At 36.6% G+C, this 10,040-nt stretch overlaps 1 protein-coding gene and 1 long non-coding RNA gene across 2 annotated transcripts; one reads left to right on the forward strand and one right to left on the reverse strand.

The window, feature by feature from the left end:
• Positions 1 to 227: 227 nt before the first annotated feature.
• Positions 228 to 7,345, reverse strand: LOC129350272 (uncharacterized). Its single transcript, XR_008603617.1, has 2 exons — positions 5,741 to 7,345; positions 228 to 2,408 (listed from the first exon to the last, which is right to left on the reverse strand). It is a non-coding gene; the product is annotated as an uncharacterized LOC129350272 (long non-coding RNA).
• A 37-nt stretch (positions 7,346 to 7,382) lies between these two features.
• LOC118470170 (mitoregulin-like) lies at positions 7,383 to 8,916 on the forward strand. Its single transcript, XM_035947443.2, has 2 exons — positions 7,383 to 7,615; positions 8,697 to 8,916. The coding sequence occupies exon 1, from the start codon at positions 7,406 to 7,408 to the stop codon at positions 7,574 to 7,576; it is 171 nt and encodes a 56-aa protein (XP_035803336.1). The 5' UTR covers positions 7,383 to 7,405; the 3' UTR covers positions 7,577 to 7,615; positions 8,697 to 8,916.
• Positions 8,917 to 10,040: the final 1,124 nt, after the last annotated feature.

Raw genomic sequence — 10,040 nt, forward strand, 5'->3', positions numbered from 1 at the left:
TTTGGCGCAAAAAAACGCCATAGTATACTATGTCGAAAAAAAATGAGATTTTTCAACATGTTGTAAAAACGTGCCATATGATGAAATAATGTAAAGGAGGCCGTGAAAAACACTCCAGAAAGGTTTTATTTGAAAAAAAAGAAATCGTCATGAATTTTGGCGCAAAAAACGCCATAGTTGTTACGCGGTTCAGGGTGGCTCAGGTGCAGGAAATGAACAGACGGTCCTTGAATGCAACACAGATTTATTTTCAAAGGTTTCTTGGACTACAAGCGGAAATTAGGATTTAAACAGGAAACGGAAATAAAGAGCAAAGGCTCTGGATCTTACAGCAGCACCTAGGGGCCGGGTGGAACTGTAACAAGACAAAATAATCACTAACTCGCGGTAGGTCACACCTAGGCGAGAAAGGTCAATCTCAAGAATACTAAACTAACCTGAGGCTATCTTTACAAGGATAGCGAGAGGTAACTACAACAGAAGTCTTCTCAACATACGGTGCTTCTTTAACCAGAGCTATAACGATGACTGGACTACAACTCACGAATTATACTGGGAACACTCAGAACAGGTCCACCACAGTAGCAGCCAGGGTTTGGAGCAGTGTGCTTCAGGCCAGATGGTGGAGGGCTTGAAACAGCAACAGGTGAGTGGGAAAGGACGCCAGAAAGAGGGAGTCGGCTCAGGTGAGTGCTTCCTTGTCTCAGAGGTGATGACCAGGGTCCAGTGCTGACGGCAACAACGGCAGGAACAGGTGGGCCCAGAAGGACTGTGTTTAGGATCCGGCACTGAGAGCTGGGTCGTGTCTGGTTATATTGTGGACTAGATGAAGCTTGATTGGTTGAAATCTACCTGTTCATGAGCTGGCTGATTATGGCCGATGGGGAACACCTGTTGCCTCCTGTGCACTGCTGGGCTGCCCTAAAAGGAAAGAGGAAGGAGAGGGGAGGGCACTAACTAGGCCTGGAAGCAGCCAGCCTGACAATAGTATACTATGTTGAAAAAAAAATGAGATTTTTCAACATGTTGTAAAAATGTGCCATATGATGAAATAATGTAAAGGAGGCCATGAAAAACACTCCAGAATGGTTTTCTTTGAAAAAAAAAAATCATCATGAATTTTGGCGCAAAAAAAATCGCCATAGTATACTATGTCGAAAATATAGTATGTCGTCACATTTTGGACAACATACTAAACTAAGATTTTTTTCTTTCTACTTCCTGAAAAGTTTGGTCAATAAAAAAGACAAAAACTAATATTTTCAGCTGAACTAAAGACAGACTGTGATGTTTCTGCTCACATGTTGTGTTGTTGTAAACTTCCTCTTTCAAATAAATAGCCTCCTAACCCCCTGGAAACCAGCGTTTGTCCTGTTTTTGTGTTGCTCCTCGGTGACCCTAGACAGCCGGGTCCTAATGTTTTTTGAGCAACACACCATACTATGATGTTTTTACAATGATGGTTCTACTATGGAACCAGTTTGACATGTTCAGGCGTTCTTTGTGTGAAAACTCAGAGATTTCAGGGATCAGAAGGTGGTTTTCAACTTTCTTTGTTAACTTTCTGCTTCAACTTTAAACTAAATTTCCTTGACTAAGCCAGCCCTCTGGACTTCCAGGAAGCTGTGTTCCTATTGGCTGTCCAGGTGGCTGCTTGGTGTTATCAGGAACACCTGAGCAGCTCAGTGTCTTCCTGCTTTATTTAGCTGCAGACAAACATTTCCTCTGTTTCTCTTCACCACAGAACCGGGTTTGGTTCCATTGCTTTAGTTTGTTCTTTAGGCGTTGGCTTGCAGCTTCCAGCAGTAAAATCATCTTTAATGTGTTTCTTGGTGTGTTTTAGGGCTTTGTACTGGATAGTTGTCTTGGTAAATGTGGTTCTTTAGCCACAGTTAGAACATTGTGCTAATGTGTGCAGTGATTAGTGGATTTGGTGCAGCTGAGTTGTGTCTTTATCTTGGCTGTAGTGAGTCTTTAGAGGTTTTTGGTCAGACACATTCTGTATTCTTGTTTGTGAACCAGCGTTGGTTGTCCAGAAGGTAAGAGTTCCTGTCCTGATTCTCTGTTCTCAGAGGTTCTCTGGTAGACTGCAGGAGACTTTAGCGTTTGGGTTGTGCTAGTTTGGTTTTTGTACGGTTTCATTTGGACGACTATCTTGAGGCTCCTCCATGTGGTTTAGTGAGGTTTTCTGGAACAGTTCTACAAAGCAACCTGCAGCAGAAGAGACTTTGAGAGTTTTCAGGAAGTTCTGGAGACCAGACTTTAGAGCAGCAGAAACATTTGTCAGCAGTTTGAGCAGGAGAAGGTGAGATTCAGAGTAGAAATGAGATGGAAACCTTCTTGACCCGTGTGGTGAGGTCCTGTACCAAGAGTTTGAGCAGGTTGTGAAGAGTCTGTAGTTCTTTGGTCTGAAAGCACAAGAAGAGTCGACTCATTAAAGGAGAAAACAGGAGATATTGTTGGTTCTTCTGTCGCTCTGCAGTTTCCAGTTTCCTTAGACTGAATATCAAGTTTATATTTTAAATGATTTCCCATGTGAGCCCAAGAAGACTTCAATAAACTCCCTCCATCCCCTGGAACACAACATATTTTATTACCATGTTAAATCTTTTTTAAAAAAAACATGTTTTTGAGTTTTAGTTATAGTTTTAGTATAGTTTTTTCTTCTTTGCTTGTTGAGTTTTTTTCATCTGTGTGAAAGGTGCTAAACAAATAAAGCTGAATTGATAAACTGAATAATTGACTAACTCATGATTGTGACAACAGAAGTATTTTTATTGTGATTTAAGTGTCTGTTTCATTTTTAAGGTTGGGGGTTAAAATCTTGACAGGAAAAAAAGATTAAAGAAATAAACTACATTTAAAAAAACAATTGAAGGAAAAAAGCATTTAATACAATGAAACTCATAAAAATAAACTTAAACATTAAATACAACTAAATTATATTAAACAGACAAAATACTTAATTAGATAATTAAACAGAAGCTACAAAACATGTAATTACGAAATTAACCAAAAGTTTTTTTAACAAAAATATTGAAGATGAAATATTTTAGATAATTAAACATTTAAAAAATACAATTAAACAAGAATTTTAAACATTTAAAAGATACAAAACATTTAATTAGATTATTAAACCTTTAAAAAGACAAAAGATTTAATTAAAAAATTAAATGTTTAATTAGAAAATTAAATCTTAAAGACAATAAAACTTTGAATAGGAATTAAACAGAAAATACAATGAAGCATTTAAAAAGAAAAGTAAACATTAAAAGGTGGTTAAAAAATTTAAAAAGAAAAACCTTAAAGATTTAATCGACAAATTAAACATTGGGAAAGAAAAGGAAATTTTTCAAACAAGTCGATAAAACATTTGAAAAAACAAACATTAAAAAGACAAAACATTTTGAAATCAAATCAGACATTAGAAAAGAATAAAAGGTGAGAAAAGAGCAAAACTAAACATTTAAGAAGAATCAAACTAAAGATAAAACATTTGAAAAGACACCAGTTAGACTTTAGAAGATCAAATTAAACAGAAGAGACAATAAAATGATCAAAAAGAGCAAAAACAGATAAAAGTCTTACGGGGTTTTCTAGTCTGAAATGAAAACATCAAGTTGTTTCTTCAAACATTTCCTCTTTCTATGTTCTTGGTTTGATTGTGGACAGATTTAGTAAGAACTCATTTCCGAAAACTACTTTCCAGATAAAGTCTACTAGTAGTTGAAGGCATTGATCAAACTAATGTTACCTTCTGATCTCCACAAACTTTACTGTTCAGTGAAGAGAATCAAAGTTTGTTGAGGATTTCTAAAAAACCCACAGGTGAAGGTCTGAGAAGAACTCAGATGGATGATCTAAATGTGAAATCAAGACTCATGGTCACAAGTTTTAAGGCTTCTGTTAACCAGAAAGTTCAAACTAACAGAGAAGTACTGAGAAACTTTTAAAACTTCAGTCCTCAGACTGTCTGAAGGTTCAAACTAACAGAGAACTACTCAAGAACTAAGAAGATATCAGTCCTTGGACTGTCTGAAGGTTCAAACTAACAGAGAACTACTCAGGAACTAAGAAGATCTCAGTCTTTGGACTGTCTGAAGGTTCAAACTAACAGAGAACTACTCAGGAACTCAGAAGATATCAGTCCTTGCACTGTCTGAAAGTTCAATCTAACAGAGAACTACTGTGGGACTCAGGAGGTGTGGAGGCTTTGGAAAGTCTTGGAACTGAGGGTTCCACCCTCCAGCACAAAGGCTGAAGTCCAACCTCCTGAGAAAAACGGTCGAGTCGAGACTCGAGTTAAAAAAAACTGACAAAAAATAGATGATAAATGCGCAAAAAAAGAATTTGTATGTGAGCAAGTAGCTCAGGGGATAAGAAGACAGACTACCAAGTGGAAGGTCGCAGGTTCAAGACCCACCACTGGCATTTTTCTTTCTTTTTCTTTGTCAGAATTTTGAGAAAATTTAAGAAGTGTCTGGTCTTGAACCAGCGACCTGCAGCTCCACAGGCAAATCCTTAACTCACTGAGCTACAGATCAGATAAAAAGAAATAAATTCGTCGTCCTTTGGCATCGTAGTTTCTCAAGTGACCACATGGGCAGAGCCAAGGTGGAGTCTGGGTGGAGTCAGGGCGGAGAGTAGGCGGGGAGGTGGGTGGCGGCCTCCCCCCTCTACTCCCCCACCTCCCCCCACCGCCCACCACACCTTCCCCCGCCCCACGAGTTTCTCGACTCTCCACGAGTTCTTCGAGTCTCCACGAGTTCTTCGAGTCTCCACAGGTTTTCCCCAGTTTCTGGAGTTTCCACCAGGTCCGAGGCAGAACAAGTTGTCATGAAGAGGTGTTGAAGTCAGCCAGGATGGACTGACTTTTTACAGCGACTAGAAGGAAGACCACTAGAAGAGCAGGTCTTTAACCACCATCCATAAAATCCATGGAGTCGTCTCCAGAGAAATGAAGGGACGTCAACTTTTATCAACCTCCATCCACATGTTCAACTTCATATCTTTACTTTGACATTTTTAGCACCACAAATCTTTAGTATCACACTTTATTATCATTTATTAGGACTTGAACGGAATCCACCAGCAGATTTAGTTTTTGTTGACAAACTTTATTCTTGTCGTCATGGGACTGCAGTATTTAAAACTCTTCCTTCTATTTGACCTCATGTTTATTAGTTTTAGTGGAGAAACTTATTTTAATTGTCCATTAGTCTCTTAAAAACCAAATAATAAATTGGATTAGTCAAGAGGTTCAAATTTCTTACTTTGTCATATTTTAAATATGACCAAAAAAATATAAAAATAAAGTGTCTTGAGACAATTTAACCTGTAATTGGCGTTATATAAATAAAATTTAATTAAAATTGTATGTATGTCGAAGAACACAAACTCTAACAGAAAACTTTGTTGATACGTTTTTGTTTTGTTTCAAGATGTTAAGTTAAAGGAGCTTTATTCGTGACGTATAACCAATCAAATCACTCCAGAAGACAGAGCGACCACAGGTAGATAAAGGTTCAGAGCCAAAGTAGCGCCATTTTTAAATGTATTTATTACCGTAAATCAGTAAAAAATAAAATACTGCTCATCAGTAAATCAGTCAGCCCACAATTACTACAATTCTACAATGTATGTCTCTTTCCTTTGACTTGTTATTTGTACAATATACGATATATATGATGGCGTTTTTTCATACCAAAGGCTCTACTATGATGTTTTCTAAGAGACATACGATGCTACTCTGGTTGTTCTGGCTCTGGGCTGCTGCACTCCTCCTCTGTTGTTTTCTGGATCGTACTCAGCTGCATGCCTTCGTCCAGCCGGCCTCCGTTGACTCGTCCCGCCTGCCGTCTCTGGAGCTGAAGCTGGACTGGAACAGACCAAAGTACAGTCCAATCACGATGCCAGCTGCCTCTCAAAAGGCTCCTTCATCTGGCAGGTGGCAGCACTTCTTCTGAGGGGAAGCTGAGCTGGTCCAGCAGAACTTTGGAGATGTGTTCCAGTGGTTGGTGGATGTGTGGGGAGATAGAGAGGGACCTTTGAATTGTTCACAAAGGAAAACAGGGAACCCATTGGTAGTTTTAGTTTAGGGTGCTACTGCGGTGTGTTTTTGGGTTTTAAGAGGTGAACAGGAAGAGTTTTTTTTCCTATTGATTATCTTTTACTTTGTTCCTGGTTGGAATGTCCATCAATGTCAACCGGAAGTTCACTTTTAGTTCTGTTTATTTATTTTTATTTTACTAACACCCATTTGCTTTTAACCCCCTCACATGTTGTGTTGTTGTAAACTTACTCTTTCAAATAAATACTCATCTAACCCTCTGGAAACCAGCGTTTGGACTGTTTTTGTGTTGCTCCTCACCTACTTCAGACAGCTGGGACAAAACAATGTTTTGTGGACCAAAGGCTTTTATATGACGATTTTAGAGCGACATGCTATACTATGACGTTTTTATAGCAACATGCTAAACTATGACATTTTTTGAGCGACATGCTAAACTATGATGTTTTTATAGCGACATGCTATACTATGACGTTTTTATAGCAACATGCTAAACTATGACATTTTTTGAGCGACATGCTAAACTATGATGTTTTTAGAGCCACATGCTATACTATGACGTTTTTATAGTGACATGTTATACTATGACATTTTTATAGTGACATGCTATACTATGACGTTTTTAGAGCGACATGCTATACTATGACGTTTTTAGAGCGACATGCTATACTATGACGTTTTTATAGTGACATGCTATACTATGACGTTTTTAGAGCGACATGCTATACTATGACGTTTTTAGAGCAACATGCTATACTATGACATTTTTAGAGCGAGGGTTCGTCTGTGTTTTTTGTGTTGTTTTTTCATTTTCTGTTTTAGTTGATCATTGTTTTGTGTGTCTTTTTTTTTCTTGCTCATGTTTACTTTTTTGTCATTTTGTTTCTCGCTTTTGTCATTTGTTTTGTCTCGTTTTTGTCGTTTGTCTATTTTTTTGTCGCTTTAATTGTTTTTGCCTAATTTTTTGTCTCTGTTTTGTTTTGTGTTGTGATGTTCGTCTCATTTTTTGTTGTTTTGCATCTCATCTTTGTAATATTTTGTCTTGTTTTGGTTGTTTTTTGTTGTTGTTTTTTTTGTCTTTTTTTTGTCTGACTTGAAATGTGAATATTTTCAGAATGTTTTTTTTTTGCACTAAAACAAAGGGAAAATTAAGAGTTGTGATTATTTAAAGGTTACTATTCTGTGATTTTACTGGTCCCTTGATCAAACTGGGCTGAATGTGGCCCCTGGACTAAAATGACTTTGGCACCTCAGTTCTAAACCCTTATTTTGAAAACCCGCGAGATTACCGTTCCGTTGAAGTCTCGCGGGAGCTCCGTCCATTTCTCCACTAACATGGCGGAGGTCTCGGAGAGGACGCTGCAGGCCGCCGTGCTGATCTCCTTCGCCGCCGGTTTTCTGGCTGGTTGGCAGGCGAACCGGGCCCGGAGGAGGTTCCTGGACTGGAGGAAGAAACGGCTGCAGGACAAACTGACCGAGACCCAGAAGAAGCTGGACCTGTCCTGACCGGTCACCGTGAAAAGCCGCCGTTAAACCGGTTCAGAGGTAGAAAGTTTAGTTCAGGACGGAAGTTATTTAATGAGACACCAACTAGAATTACTGGTGGAAATCTGAAGTATTATTAAGATTATTAAAAATCAGATTATCTGTCATCTTATTCTATTATTTATAATTTTATTCAACATTTAGGTGCTGATTTTAGAAAGGTCACATTCAGGACGGAAGTTATTTAATGAGACACCAACTAGAAATAAATCTGTAAATCTGAAATATTATTAAAAATATTATGAATCTGATTATCTGTCAGTTTATTCTATTATTTATGATTTTATTTAACATTTAGGCACTGATTTTAAAAGGTCACATTCAGGACCTTAAAGACAAAAATGTTTGCGTAAAAATAACTTCCATAAAAATGTAATATATGAATATTATTTTCCACTTTCACCGAGTTAGATTTTTAACCAACATTAGTTGTGATTACAATGACCAACATATTCATTATTGTCATGATTTTAAGCCTTGAAGAGTTTGTCTCTGAGTTTACCACAGCTGGTTTTTAAGGTAAAACTAATAAATCATTCTGGGATGTTATTACCACTGACGCTGATTCTGATCCATTTATTTTTGTGTTGTCAGATTTTTATTAAAGTCTTGTACGCAGGACCCTAAAGACAAAAATGTTTGCGTAAAAATCTTCCATAAAAATATAATATATTAATATTATTTTCCACTTTCATTCCATTACATTTTTAGTTACTTTTTTGGGATTTTTAAAACATATTTTCCAGATCTCCTGCTGCTTTTTATGGTAAAACGAATACAAAAAACGAATTTTCATTATTTTATTCTGGAATATGTCTGTAATTAGCATCAGCATTGATTCTGATCTTTTAATTTTTATGTTGTCAGATTTTTATTAAGTTTTTCAGGACCTTAAGGACAAAAATATCCATGTCAAAGAAACTGAATGAAAGCGGAAAATGTGAGAAAAATCTTATATATTAATATTATTTGCCACTTTCAATACATTGGACTTTTTCAGCCCCAATAATTACCGATAAATATTAATTATTTTTCAGGATTTTAACGTTTAATTCACCCTCTACCTGTGTTTCTATGTCAGGTTTGTGGTCTCAGCTGGATCCTGGAGGTCACCTGAAGATGATCCTCCACATCTGTCCTCCAGCTGTCCTCCGCCCCAGTGAAAGAGAAGCCATACTGATGGGCATCTGAAGCTAACCCTAACCCTGGACTGCTTTCCTGCCAACAGACACTTTTTTCTGTTTTTGGAGTTTCTCAGTTTGTCTTTTTTGTTTCTGTCAAAATAAATGTATTTAGTTTTCCATGTTTTAAAGCTGCTGTTATTCTACACTGATGTGTCCGGAAAACTCTCTGACACATTTAAAGCAGTGATTATTTTCATTGTTGGTTCATTTTCTGGATGAATTAATCAGATATCTGGTCTCTAAAATGTCAGAAATTGTTCAAAATGTGGATCATAGTTTCCTCAAATGTCTGGTTTAGTCCAAAGATCTTCAGTTTACTGTCACAGAGGAAAGAAACCAGAAAATACTAACATTTAAGAGCTGGAATCACAGAATTTAGACTGTTTTTATCTACAGATTAACAGATTATTCTAAAATTTGCTGGAGGTGAACAAACTTGGAGCAAAAAATGCGGATTTAGTCATAAATATTCTCTTTCTGGATTAAAATTAAAACTTTTTCTAATGGAGTTTGGTTTGAAAATGGTTCATTAATGGGCTGAAACTACAGATTATTTTAAATATTAATTTTAAAAAATTGGTTGTTTTGTCTTTAAAACATCAGAAAATGTTAAAAAAAATGTGGATCAGAGTTTCCTCAAATGTCTGGTTTAGTCCAAAGATCTTCAGTTTACTGTCACAGAGGAAAGAAACCAGAAAATACTAACATTTAAGAGCTGGAATCACAGAATTTAGACTGTTTTTATCTACAGATTAACAGATTATTCTAAAATTTGCTGGAGGTGAACAAACTTGGAGCAAAAAATGCGGATTTAGTCATAAATATTCTCTTTCTGGATTAAAATTAAAACTTTTTCTAATGGAGTTTGGTTTGAAAATGGTTCATTAATGGGCTGAAACTACAGATTATTTTAAATATTAATTTTAAAAAATTGGTTGTTTTGTCTTTAAAACATCAGAAAATGTTAAAAAAAAATGTGGATCAGAGTTTCCTCAAATGTCTGGTTTAGTCCAAAGATCTTCAGTTTACTGTCAGAGAGGAAAGAAACCAGAAAATATTCACATTTAAGGAGCAGAAATCAGAGAATTTAGTTTTTAATCCAAAAATGACTCAAACTGATGAAGTAATCATCAAAATATTTGGTGACTTATTATGTCAACAACAAACTGATTAATGGTTGCAGCTCCAGGTGAAAGTAACTAAGTACTGTAGTTAACGGTCACTCTAGTTACTTGTACTCG

The sequence above is a fragment of the Amphiprion ocellaris genome, chromosome 12 (genome assembly GCF_022539595.1).
Source record: "Amphiprion ocellaris isolate individual 3 ecotype Okinawa chromosome 12, ASM2253959v1, whole genome shotgun sequence".
NCBI classification, from domain to species: Eukaryota; Metazoa; Chordata; class Actinopteri; family Pomacentridae; genus Amphiprion; species Amphiprion ocellaris.

What these genes read in the sequence shown, in the direction of transcription:
- LOC118470170 (XM_035947443.2), top strand. Translation starts at nt 7,406, where the DNA reads ATGGCGGAGGTCTCGGAGAGGACGCTGCAGGCCGCCGTGCTGATCTCC.